General features: G+C 50.0%; 1 protein-coding gene across 1 annotated transcript; it reads right to left on the bottom strand.

Moving 5' to 3' along the window:
* DRG2 (developmentally regulated GTP binding protein 2) lies at positions 1 to 26,969 on the bottom strand. Its single transcript, XM_075318369.1, has 13 exons — positions 26,855 to 26,969; positions 24,006 to 24,166; positions 23,375 to 23,464; positions 23,005 to 23,065; positions 22,796 to 22,886; positions 22,623 to 22,695; positions 9,381 to 9,471; positions 8,960 to 9,057; positions 8,366 to 8,442; positions 7,141 to 7,229; positions 6,850 to 6,908; positions 4,896 to 4,949; positions 1 to 307 (listed from the first exon to the last, which is right to left on the bottom strand). The coding sequence occupies exons 1-13, from the start codon at positions 26,916 to 26,918 to the stop codon at positions 221 to 223; spliced, it is 1,095 nt and encodes a 364-aa protein (XP_075174484.1). The 5' UTR covers positions 26,919 to 26,969; the 3' UTR covers positions 1 to 220.
* Between the last annotated feature and the right edge of the window lie 564 nt (positions 26,970 to 27,533).

Consider the following 27,533-nt stretch of genomic DNA (forward strand, 5'->3'; position numbering starts at 1 on the left):
CAGGGTACCAGCATTGTGTATTTGCTATATACCAGTATATATCTGCAGCTCCGGGGTGTGGTGCACAGCTCCGATATCAACAATGTCCACTCCGAAAAACAGAGCTCACAATTTGCGGCGGTATCGTCAAATGTTTTATGTCAGATGTGTTTTATGGGATTTATTCAGAGGGTGTAAGGCAGCAGTAAATGGCTTCTATGTGTCAGTGTGGTCAGCCATTTTATTTCTTGACTATTTGGATGACGTCTTCGTGGTCCATGTTGTGCGTCAGTCCGACTCTTTGTGGGCTGTATTTGGTGCTGGTTCCCTAAAAATACGATGGGGGGAAAAAAAAAAGTCAGAAAAAGCCACAAAAATTCCATCGAAGGTTACTATATGTATCTATAGGCTTCCATTTTGAGGGTTGAATAATCATCCAGTGTACTACATTTTCTAGGAACTTCTAACATCAGAGCAACCAGCCCCCTATAGTCAAGAACACGGTGTACAAACATTACACATACAATACTATAAGCTCCAGAGCTGCACTCACTATTCTGCTGGTGCAGTCACTGTGTACATACATTACATTACTGATCCTGAGTTACCTCCTGTATTATATTCCAGAGCTGCACTCACTATTCTGCTGGTGCAGTCACGGTGTACATACATTACATTACTGATCCTGAGTTACCTCCTGTATTATTATACTCCAGAGCTGCACTCACTATTCTGCTGGTGCAGTCACTGTGTCTGGACAGTTAATGCTTTATATCAGACACTGTACTGTAATTTGACATGGGAAGAACTCGCTGTCCCTTTGCACTACTGAAGCTTTAGGGATCTGCCCTGATCCTTCCAAAAAACAGCCAGCAGTATTATGACTGCAGCTCTGGAGTATAACGCAGACTTTATTGTATCTCAGGAGATAGAATAACTAAGATAACGATTACAAAGCAGCTAATTGTTTTGATCCAGATGGAGGGGGGGAGGGGTGCAGCCGTCATGCTTTATCCTGTCATCATAAAGGGGTCAATCAATGGAGCGGAGCAGTAATACCACCAGCAGCCTGAGGATGGTGTGGCACTATTTTGGGAAGGCAGCAGCAATGTTTTTTCGAACCTTGGACAACCCCTTTAACCCCTTAAGGACGAAGCCAGTTTTGTACTTAATGCCCAGGCCATTTTTTGCAATTTTGACCAGTGTCACTTTATAAGGTTATAACTCTGGAACGCTTCAATGGATCTCGGTGATTCTGAGATTGTTTTTTCGTGACATATTGGGCTTCATGTTAGAGGTAAATTTAGGATGATATTTTTTTATTTTATTTGTGAAAAAATCTGAAATTTGACAAAAAAATTAAAAATTTTGCAAGTTTCAAACTTTTAATTTTTATGCCCATAAACCGGAGAGTTATGTCACACAAAATAGTTAATAAATAACATTTCCCACTTGTCTACTTTACATCAGCGCAATTTTTGAAACAAAATTTTTTGGGGTTAGGAAGTTAGAAGGGTTCAAAGTTCATCAGCAATTTCCCATTTTTTCAACAAAATATACAAAACCATTTTTTTAGGGACCACATCACATTTGAAGTGACTTTGAGAGGCCTTGGTGACAGAAAATACCCAAAAGTGACACCATTCTAAAACCTGCACCCCTCAAGGTACTCAAAACCACATTCAAGAAGTTTATTAACCCTTCAGGTGCTTCACAGGAACTAAAGTAATGTGGAATGAAAAAAAATAAAAATTAACATTTTACCTAAAAATGTTACTTTAGCACTAATTTTCTTACTTTTTCAAGAGGTAACACCAAAAATTGGACCTCACACTTTGTTACCCACTTTCTTATGAGCGCGCCAATACCCTACATGTGGTCAGAAACCTTTGTTTGGGTACATGGGAGAGCTCGGAATGAAAGGAGCAATATTTGAATTTTGGAAAGGAAATTTGGCTGAAAAAGATTGCGGGCACCATGTTGCATTTGGAGGACCCCTAAGGTACGTAAACAGCAAAAAACCACCACAAGTGACCCCATATTTGAAACTAGGCCTCTCAAGGAATTTATCTAGAGGTTTGGTGAGTACCCTGAACCCCCAGGTGCTTCACAGAAGTTTATAACGTTGAGCCATGAAAATAAAAAAAATAAAATTTTACCACAAAATTGTTACTTCAACCAGGTAGCTTTTTTTTTCACAAGGGTAACAGGAAAAAAATCACCATGAAATGTATTCTGCAATTTCTCCTGAGTTTGGTGATATCTTATATGTGGTGGAAATCAACTGTTTGGGTGCACAGCAGGGCTCGGAAGGGAAGGAGTGCAATTTAACTGAACATTTGGCTGGAATAATTAGTGGACGCTATGTCGCATTTGGAAAGCCCCTAAAGTGCCTAAACAGTGCAGGCCCCCCACAAGTGACCCCATTCTGGAATCAAGAAACCTCAAGGCTTTTATCTAGGTGTATATTGAGCATTTTGAATCCACGAATACTTCACAGAATTTGATAAGCTTAGGTTGCCATATTGAAAATTTTCATTTTTTTCACAAAAATGTTTCTTTAGCATCACATTTCTCACTTTTTCAAGAGGCAACAACAAAACGTGGACCCCACAGGTTGTTATCCAATTTCTTGTGCGCGCAGGGATACCCCATATGTGGCCAAAAACCTCTGTTTGGATAAATGGGAGGGCTTGGAATGGAAGGAGCACCATTTGAATTCTGGAAAAGTTGAAATAAATTGCGCGCACCATGTCACATTAGCAGGGCCTCTTGGGTACCTATACATTAGAAACCCCCCACAAGTGACTCCATTTTGGAAACTGGACCCCTCAAGGATTTTATTCAGGAGTATAGTAAGCATTTTGAATCCACAGGTACTTCACAAAAATGTTGCTGTAGCAACAAATTTCTCACTTTTAGGCTATGTGGCCATGATCCAGCGACACGGCGTCCAGTACACAGTGTCAGCCTTCCTGCAGAGATGCGAGTGTTGTCCACGTGAGAACGCAGCTGCCCATGCCCACGATTTGGGTTCAGGCTGCTGTGGACTTTAGCTCTATTCTACCTGCAGAAAACACTCATCTCCGCAGCATAAATTGACATGCTGAGGCTCGGGAAGCTGCGCCACAGGTCGGTTTATGCTGCGGAGAAAAGAAGCACAACGGGCATGGGATTTCTAAAAATCCTTCCACTGTGCTTCTACTGCACAACGCAGCGTTATGGACGCAGGGAAAACACTCTGCGCCCAAAACGCTGCAAACCCTGATTGTGGGCACACAGCCTAAAATGCTACAATGGATGAATGGATAGATGTCAAACATATATAACGTCCCACCCCCCTGCATATTCTAAGCTGGCGCCCTTTAGTGCCTTTCATGTGGCACTAAAGGGTGCCTAGCCTTGTATTTAGCCCAAAAAGAAAAAAAAATAATTAAAATAAATGACGTGGGGTCCCCCCTATTTTTGATAGCCAGCTAGGGTAAAGCAGACAGCTGTAGCCTGCAAACCACAGCTGACAGCTTCACCTTGGCTGGTGATCAATTTGGAGGGCTCCCCAAGCTGTTTTTTTTTTTTTTAATTATTTATAAATAAATAATTAAAAAAAAAAAAAACGTAGGGTCCCCCCAAATTAGATCACCAGTCAAGGTGAAGCTGACAGCTGTGGTCTGGTATTCTCAGGGTGGGAAGAGCCATGGTTATTGGACTCTTCCCAGCCTAAAAATAGCAGGCCGCAGCCGCCCCAGAAGTGGCGCATCCATCAGATGCGCCAATCCTGGCGCTTCGCCCCAACTCATCCCGCGCCCTGGTGCGGTGGCTAACGGGGTAATAAATGGGGTTGATACCAGATGTGTAATGTCACCTGGCATCAAGCCCAGCAATTAGTTATGTCACAGCGTCTATTTGATACCAGACATAACTAATTGACAGTAATAATAAAAAAAAATTGACAACAAAAAAAAAATTTATTTGAAAAAACACTCCCCAAAAACATTCCCTCTTTGGCCAATTTATTGAAAAAAAAAAAAAAATCAAGTCCCTGCTGTAATCCATTGGGAAAGTCCCGCGGCGATTCTGGACCTTCTAGAATATGGGGGGCACGTTCAGGGAACGTATCCCCCATTTTCTAGGAGTGCAGACCCTCCATTTGGGGAGAGTGGGTGCAAAGAATTTGCACCCACCCTCCCCGGGTCACAGCTGCAGACTCTGTGCAGCAGCAGCCAGCGTCTGAGTCACAGACACAGGAAGCTGACAGCCGTGCTCTGCAGTGTGACCGGCGTGCACTGTGAAGGAGGAGGGGGCCGCGGGGGATCAGAGCTGGTAGGTACGGGGGACACCGGGGAACACCGGGGTGGGGATAGGGGGTGACTTGGCAGGGCCTGGGGAGCAGGTTTCTGTCGTATGTGTCATAGCACATGCGACAGAAACCAGAGGAAAGGGGGAAAAGCGGCCGGCGCGCTGCTGTGCGCGCCGGTATGTGCAGCGCCATGTTGGATTCTCGGGAGGAAGGGGGGGTGGGGGGACACTTTAGTGACACCGGGGGACCGGAGAGGACCGGGGGAGGGGATTTATCTCCCATCTGACATGTTTGTTTATGCCAGATGGGAGATAAATGATTTTTTACCGGCGCGGTCATTTACTGTAACGTGATCATCGGTATACGGTGTATACCGGTCATCAGGTGAGCGGGGACCGGAAAAAACGGCCAGAATCATGATCTCCAGGGTCTCAGCTACCCCCGGCAGCTGAGACCCCGGAAATTTTCTGACTCTGGGGGGCGCTAGACCCTTTTTTCCGACCGCCGTTAAAAAGCGGCGGATCGGAAAAAGTACCCTAATTTGCCGCCGTTAAAAGGCGTATCGGCGGTCGTAAAGGGGTTAATTAAGCAGAAAGACCGTCACTATATAAATACTCACCCAAACTAAGGCGTATTTAAACTGGCTGGTGAGCGTCCTGTGAATCCGGTGACACTGAAAAAAAAAAACGAAAAAAAACCCAAAACAATTAATATCCAAGAAGACAAAAAATGCATTTATGTGAAAGGTAAGAGCCTCTGTATAGTGTGATATAATATAGGCCGCATGGAGCCATAATATAGTCACAGGGTCACCCAGGCTCCGCAGACATGCACAGCCCCAGCTATACCCTCCTCCTAAGATTGAACATGGATTACAAACGCTGGGAATGGAGGAGAAGGGGGGAGAAAAAAAAAAAATAAATAAATAAAAACTAAGGCTATGTGCCCACGCTGCGGAAAATGCGCGGATTTTGCCGCGGATTTCCCAGAAATCTGCAGCACAGCTACTCCCCAGCCATTTCTATGGCATTTGGGAAATGCTGTGCCCACGCTGCGGATTTTTCCACAGCGGAAATCGTGCGGAAAAATCTGCAGCATGTCAATTATTGTTGCGGATTTTGCCTATTCAATTGAATAAAAAATAAAAAAAAATTGCAAAATCCGCAACAAAATCCGCACCTATGAAAAGGTGCGGAATCCGGGAGAAAGCTGAGGATTTTGATGCAGAAAAATCCGCAGATACAGAGTCTCGTGGGCACATAGCCTTACTGTGCCAACTGCATACGTTATTAACTACATCTCTAACACCTGATCAGACTGGTGTGCTTACTTTGAAAATCTGGCTCTATAAGACTGATCATAAAATGAGCATCTAACAATATCCAGTCTCCACTCAGCCAGGATGACTGTGAGCTGCAGCTTGTACTAAGTAGTGTGAGATTTCAGCAGCGGCCGAGAGAGTCAGTCAGGATAGGAGGGAGGATATTCTGCATCAGTAGCAGGGAGGGGGAACACTGAGGAGCTGTAAAACCAGTCAAGACGGGAACAGGTTCAGCAGCGGGGAGGAGGAACACTGAGGAACTGTAAACCAGTCAAGACGGGAACAGGTTCAGCAGCGGGGAGGAGGGACACTGAGGAACTGTAAACCAGTCAAGACGGGAACAGGTTCAGCAGCGGGGAGGAGGGACACTGAGGAACTGTAAACCAGTCTAGGTGGGTACAGAATCGGCAACAGAGAGGAGGAAAAGTGAGGAATCGTAAACCTAAACCAGGCCAGGTAGGCACAGGTTCAGCAGCAGTTACTGAGGAACTGTAAACCAAGCTAAGTGGGCACAAGTTCAACAGGAGGGACACTGAGAAACTATAAACCAGCTTAGGTGGGCACAGGTTCAGCAGCAGGGAGGAGGGACACTGAGGAGCTGTAAACCAGGCTAGGTGGGCACAAATTCAGAAACAGGGAGGAGGGACACTGAGAAACTAAACAAGACTAGGTGGGCACAGGTTCAGCAACAGGTAAGAGGGACACTGAGAACTGTAATCCAGGCCTGATGGGCACAGGTTCAGGAGAATGGTGGTGGGGGAAACTGAGAAGTGGACAAGGTGTAAGCTATAAGAAAAATATGTATTATACATCCATTAAGATATTAAGTAGGTAAGTACATCAGCCTCATCAGGTCTAACATCTGTTTATTAATGTATGCAGTTTGCAGTGTGTATTCTGGTGATCAGTTCACTTTAAAGTGGCACAAAGATGGGATTTGCTGTAATATAAATTTGGATACCTCACATTATTGTTCGGTGTTATCAGCCATTTTTTGGATTGACTGCAGTTTTCTTGGCATTACTAGATGCCAGTCTGTCTTGTACTGTTAATGATTGTTGTACGTATACCCTCTTTCACTTGTAAAGCGCCATGGAATAAATGGCGCTATAATAATAAATAATAATAATAATAATAATAATAATCTGCTCAGGTAGAATGATTCTGCGGTAAATTCTTGTGAAGAGTGAACTGGAAAAATGACTCCAAAATGGAAAATGAATCACACAGAATCAAAGTCCGGACTCCTCACCACGTGTTCCACAGAAGCGCCTTTCCGGAGGATAATGGCATCTGCAAAATCCGGCCTCTCTGTGGATGAAGAAATCACAGGTCACTGACTGCTGGGGCGGCAGCAATCTCCCCACAGCGCCACCACAGGGGAAATGAAGCATTACACCGTGCTCATTGAAATTAATAATCTGCTCTGGTCATACATGAAAGGGCTTCAAATTCAGTTATCAGAGAAAGGAACTCACTAAACCAGTGTTAGAAAGTTCAGATGAACAATACATCAAACTGGGTGGAGAGAAAACATCATTACCTCCTCGCTTCTTCGTGTAGATACAGGTAAGGGCCAAATATTCCCATAACATTTCCAGTAAATAGTCCAGGTTCAGCTTCATTCCACAACTGAAAGAGGAAAAGCCGGAGGACTCATGAGAAAAAAAAGGAAGGCGAAGGAGTTGAGAGAGAACAAAAAAAGTTTGAGAAGTTGTGTAAAAATAAAAGTCGGAGGAGTTTTGAGATAAAAAGTTGGAGGTGTCGTCAGAAAAGTAGAGACGTGAGAAAAAAAAAAAAGTCAGAGTCGCGAAAACAAAACGAATAGCCGGAGGAGTCGCGAGAAAGAATAGCCAAAGGAGTCGCGCCAAAGAATAGCCAGAGGAGTCGCGCCAAAGAATAGCCAGAGGAGTCGCGCCAAAGAATAGCCAGAGGAGTCGCGCCAAAGAATAGCCAGAGGAGTCGCGCCAAAGAATAGCCAGAGGAGTCGCGCCAAAGAATAGCCAGAGGAGTCGCGCCAAAGAATAGCCAGAGGAGTCGCGAGAAAAGAAGAAGAAGTCGGAGGAGTCGCGAGAAAAGAAGAAGTCGGAGGAGTCGCGAGAAAAGAAGAAGAAGTCGGAGGAGTCGCGAGAAAAGAAGAAGAAGTCGGAGGAGTCGCGAGAAAAGAAGAACAAGTCGGAGGAGTCGCGAGAAAAGAAGAAGTCGGAGGAGTCGCGAGAAAAGAAGAAGAAGTCGGAGGAGTCGCGAGAAAAGAAGAAGAAGTCGGAGGAGTCGCGAGAAAAGAAGAAGAAGTCGGAGGAGTCGCGAGAAAAGAAGAAGTCGGAGGAGTCGCGAGAAAAGAAGAAGTCGGAGGAGTCGCGAGAAAAGAAGAAGTCGGAGGAGTCGCGAGAAAAGAAGTCGGAGGAGTCGCGAGAAAAGAAAAAGTCGGAGGAGTCGCGAGAAAAGAAAAAGTCGGAGGAGTCGCGAGAAAAGAAGTCAGAGGAGTTGTTAGAAAAATGGAGGAATGCAATCAAAATTCCCCCTAGGAACCAGTAAGTCAGCATAGCTGAGGAGTCTCACTATGCAACATGTGATAAGTCATCATGGAAGTTAATGTAACAGAGTCACGCTCCACCCGATCACTCACAGAGAATCCCCCCCGACATACACAGGACTACACCCCACCGATCATACATATCTCCATAGAAAGGACTACAACCCCCTCCATCCAGATCACTCTCCATCTTCCTATGGATGTAATCAATGGTAATGAAGACTGCGCCTCTCACCTGATGACCACGCTGTGCGGCTGCCGGGCCAGCCTGTCCACCTCCTCCATGGAGATCTGATCGATCTTGTTATACACCTGTAGAGGTGACAAACGGGGAGAAAAAATAGGGGGAGGATTATTGATCAAGGCTTCCCCAAAATATTCCATAATCATGTCACCCTCTCATCCTAAAAACCTGCAATATCCAATATTAAAGGGGTCCTCGGTGCAGACACGGCCTGATCAGTGGGAGAGGAGGCGTTCTGAAGATTTCTAATTACTTTGCGTTTCAGTTCCAGGATTAAGATCTCTGCTTGCAGTCAGTGAATAGGAACATTCTCAATTACATTTCTAGGCTCAAAGTCTGTGGAGACCGAATACTTCTCGGGGCTGAGGGTCTCCAGAGTCCGGGCGGGCTCATTACTGAAATATCTAACGTCAGTCCTATTGTGGTTTGTTGCAATGTGTCAGCGCAGATTTGCTTGAAGGGAACCCGTCAGCTGATTAATGGTGATCGGACCACTCTCCTCAAAATAATGACTATATGCCGTAATTTACTAGAAAGAGTATGGAGACCTCTATGTCGTGGGCAGACCCCCCGCCCTGGACTTACATACAGACACGGCATGTACACTCTGTTCCCCACAATGACATCTATGAAGTCGTCCGGGCTGCAGTCCTCCCGGAACAGAACCTCGGCATTGAACATTTCTGGTAAAAAGTAATCATTAAGGACCAATCTGTAGGTTACAGCGAGTGTCGCTGCCCCATAAACCAAAATGCAGCCCCACCCCCCGAAATAATGTTACAAGAAGAACGCAAGGATGGGAATGAAGAGACCGATCACAGATCATAGCAATGCTCAACTTCCCATCATCAGTATTGTGCAAACATGGCCGCCGACACGTACAACGCTCCATGAGCCGCAAGTGCTGTGAATCCCTGATGATCGCGGCCAGTTACTGTTACAAGCACATTACTATTCCGTTACAAGGGCAGACGGAACGAAACGTTGCGACGAGCAGGAAGGATACTGTATTCATGCAGAATGAGCTGCACCAGCTTCTCCGAGCACTGGGTCAGGGGGAGCGTGGAGTTGAACGAGATGCCGCCTCCTTTCTTGGGCTAGAAGAAAAAAAAAAAAAAAAAACCCAAAATAGTATACCCATGTGAATGTGTTTAAAGGGAAAATTTTCTTTTTAAATAGTAAATGCAGATTTAAAATTAATATTATATTATATTATTATATATATAAAAAAATATTATATAAATATATATAAAAAAATATTATATTATATAAATATATATAAATAAAAATATTATAGAAATATATATAAAAATATTATAGAAATATACATATATATATAAAAATAATATATTATATAAATATATAAATAGAAATATATATATATATAAATAAATATAATATAAATCTATATCTATCTATATCTATATATATATATATATATATATATATATATATATATATATATATATTTTAGTATTAACTTAAAGGGGATGAATGATATTGCACGACCCAATTTTCTGTTATTTTTTATGAAAGGTTAAAATAAGCAATAAATATTGTTCGACTTCACAATTGTGTCCACTTGTTGATTCTTCACCTGAACATTAACATTTTTATCTTTATGTTTGAAGCCTGAAATGTGCATATAAAGCATAGTGCATATAAACATAGGGTACTTAGTAAACACTGTTTTTGATCAAAACATAAAGCTAAGTACCCTATGTTTATATGCACTATGCTTTTATTTAGTTACAGCAGGGTATGTTTTCACCATTTTTTTCCTTGGTTTCTCTTTGTCTCATGGCCAGTGTGAACATGGTCTCACAAGTTCCATGTATACCATCTCATACTCCGGCTCACTTTTTTGTTTTTATGTAGTTTTTTTGTATTCAGTACAAACAGGGAGTGGCCCCCTTCTCAGCGAGCTGGACATTTCATTCTGTGAATCCCCCTGACTGTGTGTGTCCTGTTGGGACCCGGTCGCTCTCAGCCCTTAGCCACATTGAGGCCTATTTTAGACCCATGGTAAGGTTTTAATATTAGAGAGTGTAGGTACTATCCCAACTGGGTACACCTTGACGTTTGGTGGGATAGCTTTATGCTTTTTTTGATCAAAAACAGTGTTTACTAAGTACCCTATGTTTATATGCACTATGCTTTTATTTAGTTACAGCAGGGTATGTTTTCACAATTTTTTTCCTTGGTTTCTCTTAGTCTCATGGCCAGTGTGAACATGGTCTCACAAGTTCCATGTATACCATCTCATACTCCGGCTCACTTTTTTGTTTTTTTGTTTTTATGTAGACCAAGTGGCAGCCTGACAGACCTGCTGAGCCGTAGCCTGGTGCCTGAAAGTCCAAGAGGCACCGACAGCTCTGGTCGAGTGCGCCTTAATCCCCGGCGGGGGGGGCACCTGAGAACATTGGTAGGCATCGGATATGGCCGACCTAATCCAACGAGCTAGAGTCGGCTTAGAAGCCGAGAGACCCTTGCGCTGACCTGTGGTCAGCACAAAAAGAGAGGTGAACCGCCTAAGGGCAGCGGTGCGTGACACATAGATCCGGAGCGCCCGCACCAAATCTAAAGTATGCAACGCTTTCTCAAAGCGATGTACAGGGGCCGGACAAAGGGAAGGCAATGAAATGTCCTGGTTAAGGTGGAAAGGAGACACCACCTTAGGGAGAAAGTCCGGAGTCGGACGGAGAACCACCTTGTCTTGGTGAAAAACCAAAAAGGGTGACTCCGAAGAGAGTGCAGCCAAATCAGAGACTCTCCTGAGAGAAGTTATGGCCACCAGAAAGACCACTTTCTGTGAAAGACGAAACAAAGAAACCTCCCCAAGAGGCTCAAAGGGGGGTTTCTGTAAGGCCGTGAGGACCAGATTGAGGTCCCAGGTATCCAGAGGCCGCCGGTAAGGCGGAATGATGTGAGATGCGCCCTGCATGAAGGTGCGCACCTGGGCCAGTCGGGCGATACGCCGCTGGAACAACACTGACAGAGCCGAGACCTGTCCCTTGAGGGAATTGAGGGATAGTCCTAGCTGCAGACCGGACTGTAGAAAGGACAGGATGGTCGGCAAGGAAAACGGCCAAGGAGCATGGCCGGAAGAGCGACACCAGGACAGGAAAATTCTCCAAGTCCTGTGGTAAATCCTGGCCGAGGAAGACTTCCGAGCCCGAGTCATAGTGGAGATGACCTCGGAAGGAATGCCTGAAGCCGTCAGGATCCAGGACTCAAGAGCCACGCCGTCAATCTGAGAGCTGCAGAATTCTGGCGGAAAAACGGACCTTGTGAGAGAAGGTCTGGGCGGTCCGGGAGATGCCACGGCACCTCTACGGACAGACGGAGCAGGTCTGGGTACCAAGCTCGCCTGGGCCAGTCTGGAGCAATGATTATGACCCGACGGCCCTCCATTCTGATCTTGCGCAGGACTCTGGCCAAGAGAGCTAGAGGGGGAAACACGTAGGCCAGACGGAACTGGGACCAATCCTGAACCAGCGCGTCCGCCGCCAAGGCCTGAGGATCGTGGGAGCGAGCCACGTAAACCGGGACCTTGTTGTTGTGCCGGGATGCCATTAGATCCACTTCCGGAGTGCCCCACTTGCGGCAGATTGACCGGAACACTGCCGGATACAGGGCCCACTCGCCGCTGTCCACGGTTTGACGGCTGAGATAATCTGCCTCCCAGTTTTCTACGCCTGGGATGTGGACTGCGGATATGGTGGACTTGGAGTCCTCCGTCCACTGAAGGATACGTTGAACTTCCAACATTGCTAGGCGGCTGCGAGTCCCGCCTTGGTGATTGATGTAGGAAACTGCTGTCGCGTTGTCTGACTGGACTCGAATGTGCTTGCCCGCCAACAGGTGGTGAAAGGCTACGAGAGCTAGGAGCACAGCTCTGATTTCCAGCACATTGATCGAGAGGGCTGATTCGGACGGAGTCCAAGTGCCCTGTGCTCGGTGGTGGAGAAACACTGCTCCCCAGCCGGATAGACTGGCATCCGTGGTGAGAATCACCCAGGACGGGGCCAGAAAGGAGCGTCCCTGGGACAGAGAGAGGGGCCGAAGCCATCACTGAAGAGAGCTCCTGGTCTGTGGCGATAGAGCCACCAGCCTGTGCAAGGAAGAGGTCCGCTTGTCCCAACAGCGGAGAATGTCCAGCTGCAGGGGACGCAGATGGAACTGGGCAAAGGGAACCGCTTCCATTGACGCCACCATCTGACCCAGCACCTGCATGAGGTGCCTGATGGAATGACGGCGGAGCCTCAGCAGAGAGCGAACCGCCAGATGAAAGGACTGCTGTTTGACTAAGGGCAACTTCACAAGTGCCGGCAGAGTCTCGAATTGCATCCCTAGGTATGTAAGTTCCTGGGTCAGGGTCAGAGTGGACTTGGGCAGATTGACAAGCCACCCGAATTGAACAAGCGTGGCGAGAGTGAGCGAGACACTCCGCTGACAGTCTGCACTGGATGAAGCCTTGACTAGAAGGTCGTCCAGGTAAGGAATCACTGCCAACCCCTGGAGGTGCAGAACCGCAACCACTGCTGCCATGACCTTGGTGAATACACGAGGGGCCGTGGCTAACCCGAAGGGGAGAGCCACGAATTGGAAATGTTCCTCTCCGATTGCAAAACGTAGCCAACGCTGGTGTGAAACTGCAATTGGCACATGCAGATAGGCATCTCTGATGTCGATGGATGCTAGAAAATCTCCTTGGGTCATTGAGGCAATGACCGATCGCACAGATTCCATGCGAAAGTGCCGCACCTGAACATGCTTGTTGAGAAGCTTGAGATCCAGGATGGGCCGGAAGGAACCGTCCTTCTTGGGGACTAGGAAGAAGTTTGAGTAGAAACCTCTGAACCGTTCCCGGGCGGGAACCGGTACAATTACTCCGTTGGCCTGCAAGGAAGCCACGGCCTGAGAGAAGACAACGGCTTTGGAGCAGGGGGGAGTGGACAGAAAAAATCTGTTTGGCGGGCTGGAAGAAAATTCTATCCTGTAGCCGTGGGAGATGATATCCCGCACCCACTGATCGGAGACGTGTTGGAACCACACGTCGCCAAAGTGGGAGAGCCTGCCACCGACCAAGGACGTTGCTGGCGCAGCCAGATAGTCAAGAGGAGGCTGCCTTAGTGGCAGCGGCTCCTCCGCTCTTCTGAGGACGCGGCTTCGTGCGCCAGCTGGGTTTTCGATCCTTGGCTGAGTTAGTGGACGAGGCTGAGGGCTTAGAGGATGACCAGTTAGAGGAACGAAAGGAGCGAAGAAGGGAATTTTGTTACTTACCGTAAATTCCTTTTCTTCTAGCTCTTATTGGGAGACCCAGACGATTGGGGTATAGCTACTGCCCTCCGGAGGCCACACAAAGCACTACACTAAAAAGTGCAAGGCCCCTCCCCTTCTGGCTATACCCCCCCGTGGTATCACGGGTACTCCAGTTTTAGTGCCAAAGCAAGAAGGAGGAAGCCAATAACTGGTTTAAACAAATTAACTCCGAGAAACATCGGAGAACCGAAAAAACCGTTCAACATGAACAACATGTGTACCCGCAAACCACAAAAAAATCCCGAAGGACAACAGGGCGGGTGCTGGGTCTCCCAATAAGAGCTAGAAGAAAAGGAATTTACGGTAAGTAACAAAATTCCCTTCTTCAGCGCTCTATTGGGAGACCCAGACGATTGGGACGTCCAAAAGCTGTCCCTGGGTGGGTAAAGAAATACCTCATGTTAGAGCTGCAAAAAAACAGCCCTCCCCTACGGGGATGTCACTGCCGCCTGCAGGACTCTTCTACCTAAGCTGGCATCCGCCGAAGCATAGGTATGCACCTGATAATGCTTGGTGAAAGTGTGCAGACTGGACCAGGTTGCTGCCTGGCACACCTGTTGAGCCGAAGCCTGGTGTCGTAATGCCCAGGACGCACCCACGGCTCTGGTTGAGTGGGCTTTTAGCCCTGAAGGAACCGGAAGCCCCGCAGAGCGGTAGGCCTCTAGAATTGGTTCTTTGATCCATCGAGCCAGGGTGGCTTTAGAAGCCTGCAATCCCTTGCGCGGACCAGCGACAAGGACAAAAAGAGCATCGGAACGGCGCATGGGCGCCGTTCGGGAAATGTAGATTCTGAGTGCTCTCACCAGATCTAGCAAACGTAAGTCCTTTTCATACCGGTGAACCGGATGAGGGTAAAAGGAAGGCAAGGATATATCCTGATTAAGATGAAACGAGGATACGACCTTAGGGAGAAACTCCGGAATGGGGCGCAGCACTACCTTGTCCTGGTGGAACACCAGGAAAGGAGCCTTGGATGACAAAGCTGCCAGCTCAGACACTCGCCGAAGCGATGTGATCGCGACAAGAAACGCCACTTTCTGTGACAGGCGAGAAAAGGAAACGTCCTTTAGAGGCTCGAAGGGCGGCTTTTGCAGAGCAACAAGTACTCTGTTCAGATCCCATGGATCTAACGGCCGCTTGTACGGGGGCACAATATGACAGACCCCCTGTAGGAACGTGCGCACCTTAGGAAGACGTGCTAGACGCTTCTGAAAAAACACCGACAGTGCCGAGACTTGCCCTTTAAGGGAGCTGAGCGACAAGCCCTTTTCCAACCCCGATTGCAGGAAGGAAAGAAAGGTGGGCAATGCAAATGGCCAAGGGGATACTCTCTGTGCAGAGCACCAAGATAAGAAAATCTTCCACGTTCTGTGGTAGATCTTAGCAGACGTTGACTTCCTAGCTTGTCTCATTGTGGCTACGACTCCTTGAGATAATCCTGCAGACGCTAGGATCCAGGACTCAATGGCCACACAGTCAGGTTCAGGGCCGCAGAATTCTGATGGAAAAACGGCCCTTGGGACAGTAAGTCTGGTCGGTCTGGCAGTGACCACGGTCGACCGACCGTGAGATGCCACAGATCCGGATACCACGATCTCCTCGGCCAGTCTGGGGCGACGAGTATGACGCGGCTGCAATCGGATCTGATCTTGCGTAACACTCTGGGCAAGAGTGCCAGAGGTGGAAAGACGTATGGGAGCCGGAACTGCGACCAATCTTGAACCAATGCGTCTGCCGCCAGAGCTCTTTGATCGCGCGACCTCGCCATGAATGCCGGGACCTTGTTGTTGTGCCGGGACGCCATTAGGTCGACGTCCGGCACTCCCCATCGGCGACAGATTTCCTGAAACACGTCCGGGTGAAGGGACCATTCCCCTGCGTCCATGCCCTGGCGACTGAGGAAGTCTGCTTCCCAGTTTTCTACGCCGGGGATGTGAACTGCGGATATGGTGGAGGCCGTGGCTTCCACCCACATCAGAATCCGCCGGACTTCCTGGAAGGCTTGCCGACTGCGTGTCCCCCCTTGGTGGTTGATGTATGCCACCGCTGTGGAGTTGTCCGACTGAATTCGGATCTGCCTTCCTTCCAGCCACTGCTGGAAGGCTAGTAGGGCAAGATACCCTGCTCTGATTTCCAGAACATTGATCTGAAGGGTGGACTCCTGCGGAGTCCACGTCCCCTGAGCCCTGTGGTGGAGAAACACTGCTCCCCACCCTGACAGACTCGCATCTGTCGTGACCACTGCCCAGGATGGGGGCAGGAAGGATCTTCCCTGAGACAATGAGGTGGGAAGGAGCCACCATTGTAGAGAGTCCTTGGCCGTCTGGGAAAGAGAGACTTTCCTGTCCAGGGACGTTGACTTCCCGTCCCATTGGCGGAGAATGTCCCATTGAAGTGGACGCAGATGAAACTGCGCAAAGGGAACTGCTTCCATGGCTGCCACCATCTTCCCGAGGAAGTGCATGAGGCGCCGTAAGGGGTGCGACTGGCCCTGAAGGAGGGATTGCACCCCTGTCTGTAGTGACCGCTGCTTGTTCAGCGGAAGCTTCACTCTCGCTGCTCGAGTATGGAACTCCATGCCAAGATACGTTAGTGACTGTGTCGGAGACAGATTCGACTTTGGAAAGTTGATGATCCATCCGAACGTCTGTAGAGTCTCCAGTGTAGCATGTAGACTGAGTTGGCATGCCTCTTGAGAGGGTGCCTTGACAAGTAGATCGTCTAGGTAAGGGATCACCGAGTGTCCCTGAGAGTGCAAGACCGCTACCACTGCCGCCATGACCTTGGTGAAAACCCGTGGGGCTGTCGCCAGACCGAATGGCAGAGCTACGAACTGAAGATGTTCGTTTCCTATCACAAAACGTAGAAAACGTTGATGTTCTGTAGCAATTGGCACGTGGGGATAAGCATCTTTGATGTCTATTGAGGCAAGGAAGTCTCCTTGAGACATTGAGGCCACGACAGAGCGGAGGGTTTCCATCCGGAACCGCCTGGCGTGCACATGTTTGTTGAGCAGCTTTAGATCCAGAACAGGACGGAACGAGCCGTCCTTTTTTGGAACCACAAAGAGATTGGAGTAAAACCCTCTCCCTTGTTCCTGAGGCGGTACAGGAACCACTACTCCTTCCGCTCTTAGGGAGTCCACCGCCTGCAGCAGGGCATCTGCTCGGTCTGGATGTGGGGAGGTTCTGAAGAACCGAGCTGGAGGACGAGAACTGAACTCGATTCTGTACCCGCGAGACAAAATGTCTGTCACCCACCGGTCTTTGACCTGTGACATCCAAATGTCGGAAAAGCGGGAGAGCCTTCCCCCGACCGGAGATGCGGAGGGGGGGAGCTGGAAGTCATGAGGTAGCCGCTTTGGAAGCGGTTCCTCCATTTGCTTTCTTGGGGCGCGCGTGAGCCCGCCAGGAATCTGAGCTTCTTTGCGTCCTCTGAGTCCCTTTGGACGAGGAGAATTGTGTCTTGCCCGAACCTCGAAAGGACTGAAACCTCTGCTGCCATTTTTTCTGCTGAGGTTTGCTTGATCTGGGCTGGGGCAAAGAAGAGTCTTTACCCTTGGACTGTTTAATGATGTCAGCCAATGGCTCGCCAAACAGTCTATCTCTAGATAAAGGCAGGCTGGTTAAACATTTTTTGGAACCAGCATCTGCTTTCCAGTCCTTTAACCACAAGGCTCTGCGCAAAACTACCGAATTGGCGGACGCCATTGAGGTGCGGCTGGTAGATTCTAGGACCGCATTGATAGCGTAAGACGCAAACGCGGACATCTGCGAGGTAAGGGACGCCACTTGCGGCACCGCTGGATGTAAGATAGCATCCACTTTTGCTAACCCTGCTGAAATAGCTTGGAGTGCCCATACGGCTGCGAATGCTGGAGCAAACGACGCGCCGATAGCTTCATAGACAGATTTTAACCAGAGGTCCATCTGTCTGTCATTGGCATCCTTAAGTGAAGCGCCATCCTCCACTGCAACTATGGATCTAGCTGCAAGTTTGGAAATCGGGGGGTCAACTTTTGGACACTGGGTCCAGCGCTTGACCACATCAGGGGGGAAAGGAAAACGTGTATCCTTAGAACGTTTAGAGAAACGCCTTTCTGGATGAGCGTCGTGTTTCTGGATTGATTCTCTGAAGTCAGAGTGATCCAAGAAAGCACTTAATTTACGCTTGGGATAGAGAAAACGAAACTTCTCCTGCTCTGCAGCTGCCTCCTCTGCAGAAGGGGCTGGGGGAGAAATATCCAACAGTCTATTGATGGCTGAGATAAGCTCGTTTACCATGGCGTCCCCATCCGGGGTATCCAGATTGAGAGGGGTTCCAGGATAAGACTCCTGATCACTCTCATCAGACGCATCACAGAGCGACTGATTGCGCTGAGACCCTGAGCAGTGTGATGACGTTGAGGGTCTTTCCCAGCGAGCCCGCTTAGGGTGGCTGGGGCTATCATCTGAGTCATAATACTCAGCCTGTGAAGCCGGGGACCCCCTTGCAGTCTGGATTAAATCCAACTGAGGGGGATTAGAGGACAGAGACCTCGCCGTGTCCATAGACTGAGCCCCAGGCATGGATTGCAAAGTTTCAAGGATTTTTGCCATAGTCACAGACATATTATCAGCAAAAACTGCAAAGTCTGTCCCTGACACCGGGGCAGGACTTACAGGCGTCTCAGCCTGGGTCACTATCTCTCCTGACTCCGGCTGGCGAAGCAGCACCGGATCTGAGCATTGCACACAATGGGGGTCCTTGGAGCCTGCTGGTAGAGCAGCCCCACATGCAGCACACGCAGTGTACACAGCCCTAGCCTTGGCAGCCTTGCGTTTTGTGGATGACATGTTGCTGCCTCCTCAGAGCGATCTGGGTATACAGCCAGGAAGCGACCTCACAGTGCAAGCAATAAGGAAATATATATATGTCCAGTGACACAGTACACTAAAACACACTGAGGCACTAGAGGGGCCAGCTGAAAAGCCGCTTACCGCCCGCTTAAGAGCGGGTGTGTGATCTCCAAAGCCCCCTAGTCCAGGTCTCCCAGAGCCTTGCGTCCTTCCTCCAGCCAGACATGCATGTAATGGCTGCCGGCGTCCTGAGAGAGGAGGGGGGGCGGGCCTTGGGCGTTCCTGACTAAGAGCGGGAAGCCTGCTTCCCTCTGTGCCTAGTGAGAGGGCTGGAGCATGTAAATCAGGCTCCAGCCCTCGTCGCTGCCGTGAAACAGCGTCTCTCCCCTACCCTGATTGACAGGGTGGGGGCGGGAACGAATCGGAGCTGCCGGCGTCCTAGGCCGCAAAAGCCGGGGACTAGATTTATAAACGCCACCGCCGTAAAAGCACGGTCGGCGTGTCCCCGGCGAACTAAAAGTCACAGCAGCGCCGCCGGTCCAGTGGGGGTCGGCGCTGCGTTCCCACAACACAGAAAAAAGTCCCCCAGTTAAACTGTAGGAACACTAGCTCTAGCGTTACGGTCCCCGGCGCACTACAACACCCAGCCAGCCCGGAGTGTGTCTGTGCCTGCCGGGGACACAGAGTACCTGTATGATGCAGGGCCTTGTCCCTGATGGTACTCCTGCTCGGCATCCACCAGGTGCTATGGGTCTGTGGATGGAGCCCGGCGTCAGAGCTTTGAGGCCGGCAGGATCCCACTTCCACAGAGCCCTACAAGGGGATGTGGAAGGAAAACAGCATGTGGGGCTCCAGCCCCTGTACCAGCAATAGGTACCTCAACCTTACAACACCATCTACGGGTGAGAAGGGAGCATGCTGGGGGCCCTATATGGGCCCTCTTTTCTTCCATCCGAAATAGTCAGCAGCTACTGCTGACTAAAATCTGTGGAGCTATGCATGGAATGTCTGACCTCCTTCGCACAAAGCTTGAAAACTGGAGTACCCGTGATACCACGGGGGGGTATAGCCAGAAGGGGAGGGGCCTTGCACTTTTTAGTGTAGTGCTTTGTGTGGCCTCCGGAGGGCAGTAGCTATACCCCAATCGTCTGGGTCTCCCAATAGAGCGCTGAAGAAACCTCGACTGGTTCCTGCCCTGGACAGGTTTCCTGGTTTTAGTTTGTGGCAAGGAAGTACTCTTCCCGCCAGTAGCTTCCTTAATAATTTCATCCAGTTGTTCACCGAACAGCCGGGACCCAGCAAAGGGGAGCCCAGCAAGGTACTTCTTAGAAGAAGCGTCTGCTTTCCACTCTCGAAGCCACAAGATCCTGCGGATCGCGAGGGAATTAGCGGAAGCCACCGCCGTGCGGTGAGAAGCCTCCAGAATGGCAGACATGGCATAGGATGAAAAAGCCGAAGCCTGGGAAGTTAAGGCAACCATTTCGGGCATAGAGTCCCTGGTGAGGGAATGCATCTCCTCCAGAGAAGCAGAGACGGCCTTAAGAGCCCACACCGCTGCAAAGGACGGGGAGAACGAGGCCCCTGCCGCCTCATATACAGATTTGGCCAGAAGGTCAACCTGGCGGTCAGTGGGATCCTTAAGTGAGGTGCCATCGGCCACAGCTACGACTGTCCGGGCTGAGAGTCTAGACACCGGAGGATCTACCTTTGGTCAATGAGCCCACTCCTTGACCACCTCTGGTGGAAGGGGAAAACGGTCATCAGAACCACGCTTTGGGAAGCGTTTGTCAGGGCAGGCCCTGGGCTTGGTCACAGTGTCCTGAAAACTGGAGTGGTTAAAAAACACACTCCTTGCTCTCTTAGGAGAGGTTAACTGGTGTTTTTCTACCAGAGAGGCATGCTCCTCTGATACTGGCGGATTGAGGTCCAGTACGGAATTAATGGACGCAATCAAGTCACTAACATCCGCATCCCCTTCAGATAAATCAATGGGGTACATAGAGGTAGCGTCCGAGCCCACAGTAAAGGCATCCTCCTCGCCCTGCAATTCAGCTCGTGAATCAGAGCCGTGGGACGAGGAAGGAGAAGAGTCCCTGCGTCTCCGTTTAAGAGGACGGGGTCCGGGAACAGATGAAGAATCCTCTGTGAGCTCTGCAGAGCGAGTCGGAGCAGCAGAGGCGCCCTGAGAAGGGGGCTGATGCATGGTCAGCAGAGTCCGGGACAATTCTCCCATGGAGTCGGCAAAGGACTGGGAGATAGCTTTAGAAAACGATGCTACCCAAGCCGGGGGTTCAGCCACCGGGGCCGGAGCAGCCGGAGGGACCCCTGAGGAGGCTCCAGGCTGAGGCACCACCATGTTAGAGCAGGCATCATAATGAGGATCTGTGCTCGGTTCAGGCAGTACGAGCTTACATGTAGTGCATATAGAGTAAAGCCTTGCAGCCTTGCTCCTAGTGTGAGACATGCTGCTGAGGTGGAGGCTCTGCAGTAAAGAACACACTCCTTCAGAATGACCCCCAGAGAGTGTATAAGGAAGTCCACAACCAGAGGTTGTGGCTTACCAGGCCGTTTTGTGTGCCCTCCGGATTCCACAGCTTGGACCCCCAGACCGATTGCAGAGCTGCAGCAGCCAGCGCCGATCAGTGTAAGAACGCTGATAAAATGGCGCCGGAGTGAGGAGGGGGGGGCAGGGTTTAGTCCAAGAGCGGGAACCGGAGGGCCAAGGAGAAATACAGGGGAGGGAAACATCTCCTCAGAGAGGAGTGTCCTCCCCTGTGCTGAACGGCCGGTGGGCGGCGCCGCCCTGTCCCTCTGCATGACTGACATGCAGGGGCAGTGAAAACGAAAAGTAGGCCGCAGCCGAAGCCGGGGCCTAAATTTTACCATGCGGCCGACGAGCAGGCACCCTCGGCGCGGTTCTCAGGAGAAAACCAGAGAACCGGCCGGAAATCACAGCACAGTGACATAACACACTCTCCCCACAATAAATGCACAAGGGACCCTTCAATAACGTCTCAATACTTAGCTTATGAGACGCAGGGCCAGGTCCCTGAGGGGTGAGCGCTCCGTCCGGCAGGGTCCTGAAAGGGCTGCGGATGGAGACCGGTCTCCTGCAAAGCAGAGAGAACCGTGATGGCTCCCACTTCAAGCCAGAGCCCGAGGGATGGTGAAGGAGCGTGGCATGTAAGGCTCCAGCCTTGTAAAATCAACCTTAACAGCACCGCCGACACAGTGGGGTGAGAAGGGACATGCCGGGGGTCCAGCTTGGACCCGCTTTTCTTCCAACTCTTTGAAATCAAAAATCAGATGAGAATGCATGTGTGGATGTATGCCTCCTGAACACAAAGCATTGAACTGGCTAGATGTGGTCATCCAGGGGGTGTATATGCTCGGAGGGAGGAGCTACACTTTTTAGTGTAGTACTTTGTGTGTCCTCCGGAGGCAGAAGCTATACACCCATGGTCTGGGTCTCCCATAAGGAACGATGAAGAAAACCCAAATATTTCACCAATCACTAGTAACAAACGCTCCCATCTATAGGAATGATTTAGCTTTTAACGCTATTTTGACAGAGTTTTAGGAAAGCACGTGTACTGAACTGCCTGTACATTGGTAAGTTCCACTGACAAAGTAATTGGGGCAATGGCCGGGGTCATTTTTTTCCCCCAGTTGTATGATCTCTTTAAGAGGAATCTGTCACCAGGTTTTTGCTCCCTCATCTGAGAGCAGCATAATGTAGAGCCAGAGACCCCGATTCCAGCGATGTGTCACTTACTGAGCTGTTTGCTGTCTTCTCTGCTGCAGATCTAGCTGTTATACAGAGCTCATGAATATCCTGAGCTATCTTGCAGCGCACCAAGTAGTCCTGTAATGATAATCTCCTGCTGATTAAACAGTGATTTTATCAATACTACACTAAGCAGCCCAGTAAGTGACATCGCTGGAATCAGGATCTCTGCCCCTACATTATGCTGCTGTCAGATTAGGTGGCAAAAAACCTGGTGACAGATTCCCTTTAAAGGATAAGTGACAGCAGTGGCATCTAGAGCTGGAGATCCGTGACAATGTATTTTCCAGCCACTTACCTTAAAGTATATATTGGGCTTATTTTTGTTCAGCCGTATCCCCACAGACTCCAGCTCTTTCTCCAGTAAGGATCTGGTGAAAAGAAGGAAATCAATCAGTCAGGATGGCGAGGGTATGAGAGTATGGCCCACCACGTGGCGGCATTACTCCAGCCTGACCATGGACCGCTCACCTCTGGACTTCACCTTTCGTGGCGTCCAGCATCATAATGACCACGTCTGACGTCCGAGCGACAGCAATGACCTGGCGACCTCTGCCCTTTCCTGTAAGGGGGGGGAGGGATAGAGTATATAGTGCATTATGGAGGATACTTTATGCCTCATTTACGCGCCTTGCCGGAGAGTTGGGTCCTGGTCCGTGACCACAAGAGCTCACACTCACCCTGTGCGGCACCTTCGATAATTCCCGGCAGATCCAACAGCTGGATGTTCGCTCCTTTGTACTGAAACACAGAAACGTACCAAACCATAGCAATGAATGCAAAACCCCAGATTATACGTATAGAACGCTAAATCAGAGCTCTGTTTGCTGTCAGTGAATGGACATTCAGAACTTCACTCATTGGCTTTGATCTAATATTAAAATTGTGTATGAGGTCTGTAACAGCCAAGGAATGAATTTCGGAATGTCCTCATTCACTGACAGCAAGCAGAGATCCTGGGAACGGTCAGAAAATGGAATACAAAGCACAGTAGAAAGTTGGAGACCACTGTGAAAGCTCCATCGCCTGGACACGTAGCGTCAGCCTCACCTCGATCACCCCCGGGATGCAGGTCAGCGTGGTGAACTCATAGGACGCGGCCTCGCTGGCGGTGGAGGTCATCAGACTTAAAAACGTGGACTGGAAAACATAAAAATTCCAAAAAACACTCAGTATCAAAGGCAAAAGGTTCCAGAACATTATATGTAATCTGTAATGTGATCATATGCAGTCACATCCAGAGCTGCATTCATAATTCTGCGCGGTGCTCGGCTGTCTGTAACACTTCTATATGCGGATGGCACAGAGCGACTAAGAATCTGCTCAACCTCTTCACCGTGGATGGCGATTCTACCCCAACTGACAGCACTGATCACATATACAGTGGATAGTTGATATGTGGGTGGAATGCCCCTTTAAGCTGCAGGATCTCACCGCTGCCCCCCACAGGCCATATGCAGAATATACCAGTATTAGAAGACAACAAGCCCTGCAAAGTACCAGAGCGCAATGTAAAATTATCCTCTATGGCGAGTGTATGAAGAAGTGTAAGGGGCAGCGAGCAGAATTTGGGATGCAGCTCTGGATGTGACTGGAGTATAAGGTTTAATACATGACATATTAATTCTGCTTAACAGCATCAAAATACAGGTAGTCACAAGTGATCAGGCTGTTTACCGACCTTACCCACAGAGGGGAACCCGATCAGCGCCACCCGGGCATCTCCGGATTTCATCACATCGAAGCCCTCCCCTTTGGCGGCAGCAGATTTGGAGGGTTCCAGGAGCTGCGCTCTGTACTTGGCGAGCTTGGCCTTCAGCAATCCCAAGTGGTACTCAGTGGCTGGAAGACAATGAGGAAGCAATCACAGGCGGCCCGACACTAACCGGGGCAGCGCGCCGCACTACTATACTATCCGGGGCAGCGCGCCCCCCACCACTATACTAACCGGGCAGCGCGCCCCCCACCAATACTATCCGGGGCAGCGCGCCCCCCACCAATACTATCCGGGGCAGCGCGCCCCACTACTATACTATCCGGGGCAGCGTGCCCCACTACTATACTAACCAGGGCAGCGCGCCCCCCCACCAATACTAGCCGGGGCAGCGCGCCGCACTACTATACTAACCAGGGCAGCGCGCACCACTACTATACTAACCGGGGCAGCGCGCCCCACTACTATACTAACCGGGGCAGCACGCCGCACTACTATACTAACCGGGGCAGCACGCCCCACTACTATACTAACCGGGACAGCGCGCCCCACTACTACACTAACCAGGGCAGCGTGCCCCACTACTATACTAACCAGGGCAGCGCGCCCCACTACTATACTAACCAGGGCAGCGTGCCCCACTACTATACTAACCGGGGCAGCGCCCCACTACTATACTAACCGGGGCAGCGTGCCCCACTACTATACTAACCGGAGCAGCGCGCCCCACTACTATACTAACCGGGGCAGCGCGCCCCACTACTATACTAACCGGGGCAGCGCGCCCCACTACTATACTAACCGGGGCAGCGCGCCCCACTACTATACTAACCGGGGCAGCGTGCCCCACTACTATACTAACCGGGGCAGCGTGCCCCACTACTATACTAACCGGGGCAGCGTGCCCCACTACTATACTAACCGGGGCAGCGTGCCCCACTACTATACTAACCGGGGCAGCGTGCCCCACTACTATACTAACCGGGGCAGCGTGCCCCACTACTATACTAACCGGGGCAGCGTGCCCCACTACTATACTAACCGGGGCAGCGTGCCCCACTACTATACTAACCGGGGCAGCGTGCCCCACTACTATACTAACCGGGGCAGCGCGCCCCACTACTATACTAACCGGGGCAGCGTGCCCCACTACTATACTAACCGGGGCAGCGTGCCCCACTACTATACTAACCGGGGCAGCGCGCCCCACTACTATACTAACCGGGGCAGCATGCTCCACTACTATACTAACCGGGGCAGCATGCTCCACTACTATACTAACCGGGGCAGCGTGCCCCACTACTATACTAACCGGGGCAGCGTGCCCCACTACTATACTAACCGGGGCAGCGTGCCCCACTACTATACTAACCGGGGCAGCGTGCCCCACTACTATACTAACCAGGGCAGCGTGCCCCACTACTATACTAACCAGGGCAGCGTGCCCCACTACTATACTAACCGTGGCAGCGTGCCCCACTACTATACTAACCGTGGCAGCGTGCCCCACTACTATACTAACCGGGGCAGCGTGCCCCACTACTATACTAACCAGGGCAGCGTGCCCCACTACTATACTAACCAGGGCAGCGTGCTCTACTACTATACTAACCAGGGCATCACGCCCCACTACTATACTAACCGGGGCAGCGTGCTCCACTACTATACTAACCGGGGCAGCGTGCCCCACTACTATACTAACCGGGGCAGCGTGCTCCACTACTATACTAACCGGGGCAGCGTGCCCCACTACTATACTAACCGGGGCAGCGTGCCCCACTACTATACTAACCGGGGCAGCGTGCCCCACTACTATACTAACCGGGGCAGCGTGCCCCACTACTATACTAACCGGGGCAGCGTGCCCCACTACTATACTAACCGGGGCAGCGTGCCCCACTACTATACTAACCGGGGCAGCGTGCCCCACTACTATACTAACCGGGGCAGCGTGCCCCACTACTATACTAACCGGGGCAGCGCGCCCCACTACTATACTAACCGGGGCAGCGTGCTCCCTACTATATCCCCCCCCCCATACTGACCAGTGCAGGGTCCTCCCCACTATATCCTCCCCCCCATACTAATCAGTGTGGGCTCCTCTCCACTATATCCCCCCATACTAATCAGTGCGAGATGCACACCACTATATCCCCCCATCCTAATCAGTGTGGGTTCCTCTCCTCTATATCCCCCCATACTAATCAGGGCGGGGTCCTAGTCACTATATCCCCCCATACTAATCAGGGCGGGGTCCTAGTCACTATATCCCCCCATACTAATCAGGGCGGGGTCCTAGTCACTATATCCCCCCATACTAATCAGTACAGGGTCCTCCCCACTATATCCCCCCATACTAATCAGTAGAGGGTCCTCCCCACTATATCCCCCCATACTAATCAGTAGAGGGTCCTCCCCACTATATCCCCCCATACTAATCAGTAGAGGGTCCTCCCCACTATATCCCCCCAATAATAATCATCGCAGGGTCCTCCCCACTATATCCCCCCATACTAATCAGTAGAGGGTCCTCCCCACTATATTCCCCCCATACTAATCAGTACAGGGTCCTCCCCACTATATCCCCCCATACTAATCAGTACAGGGTCCTCCCCACTATATTCCCCCCATACTAATCAGTGCAGGGTCCTCCCCACTATATCCCCCCATACTAATCAGTGCAGGGTCCGCCCCACTATATCCCCCCAATAATAATCATTGCAGGGTCCTCCCCACTATATCCCCCCATACTAATCAGTGCAGGGTCCTTCCCCCACGTGTCGCCGTGTATCCCGCACATGGTCCCGGCCTCTCACCCTTATTCTTCTGGGTCCTGGCGATCTCCTTCTCGATCTCGGAGATTTTCTCCAGGATCCCCATGTCTGCGGCCTCCTGACTGCTGCCAGCACAGAGAGAAAGGAAGCACAGCAGACTGGAGCCGGGGAAGGGCGGAGCTTCCCGCTGACGCCATTAACCGGCGCCCGTCATTCCGTGGCCATCTTTACTAAGGGCATTTTGCCCTCACTCCCTTTGCTGTCGTGTCTATTTTGCCAGATTATACAAGACTTGGTTCATTTTCACTTTGAATGCCACCCCCCTCCCCCCAAAACCACACACTTAGTTACTGTTAACCCCAAAATTGATTCTCCCAATTTAACCATTGAGCATGTATCCTCATGGCCATACTTTGTAACCTGTCTAAAGTGTTTCAGGGAGCCTAAAGAAGGTTTTCTGCTTCAGTTTGGCCCTAAACTGTGTGGGCATTTAAAGGGGTCAAGTCTCACCCTTTATGTGATTCCTGACAGCTTTGTTGCTAGGAATACACTCCATAGCAACCAATAATTTGAGGGTTGTCAGGCTTTAAGCACGTACTAATGTCTAGAATACATTATTTAGGTTAAAATTTGCGATAATCTGAGTACAAGGAGGCAATGGCGGCTCTTTGTCACCAGGTTGATGCCCATTTGACTTCAGAAATCTGAAAGACAGTTGTTA

This window comes from Anomaloglossus baeobatrachus, chromosome 7, assembly GCF_048569485.1.
Source record: "Anomaloglossus baeobatrachus isolate aAnoBae1 chromosome 7, aAnoBae1.hap1, whole genome shotgun sequence".
Classification (NCBI taxonomy): domain Eukaryota; kingdom Metazoa; phylum Chordata; class Amphibia; order Anura; family Aromobatidae; genus Anomaloglossus; species Anomaloglossus baeobatrachus.

Excerpts from the sequence above, each read along its gene's own strand:
- DRG2 (XM_075318369.1), bottom strand. The coding sequence starts at position 26,918 with ATGGGGATCCTGGAGAAAATCTCCGAGATCGAGAAGGAGATCGCCAGG. Across the intron at positions 8,443-8,959 it reads TGTACATGCCGTGTCTGTAT|GTGTATAACAAGATCGATCA; the intron begins GTAAGTCCAGGG and ends TCACCTCTACAG. Across the intron at positions 6,909-7,140 it reads CTACACGAAGAAGCGAGGAG|AGAGGCCGGATTTTGCAGAT; the intron begins GTAATGATGTTT and ends CTTCATCCACAG.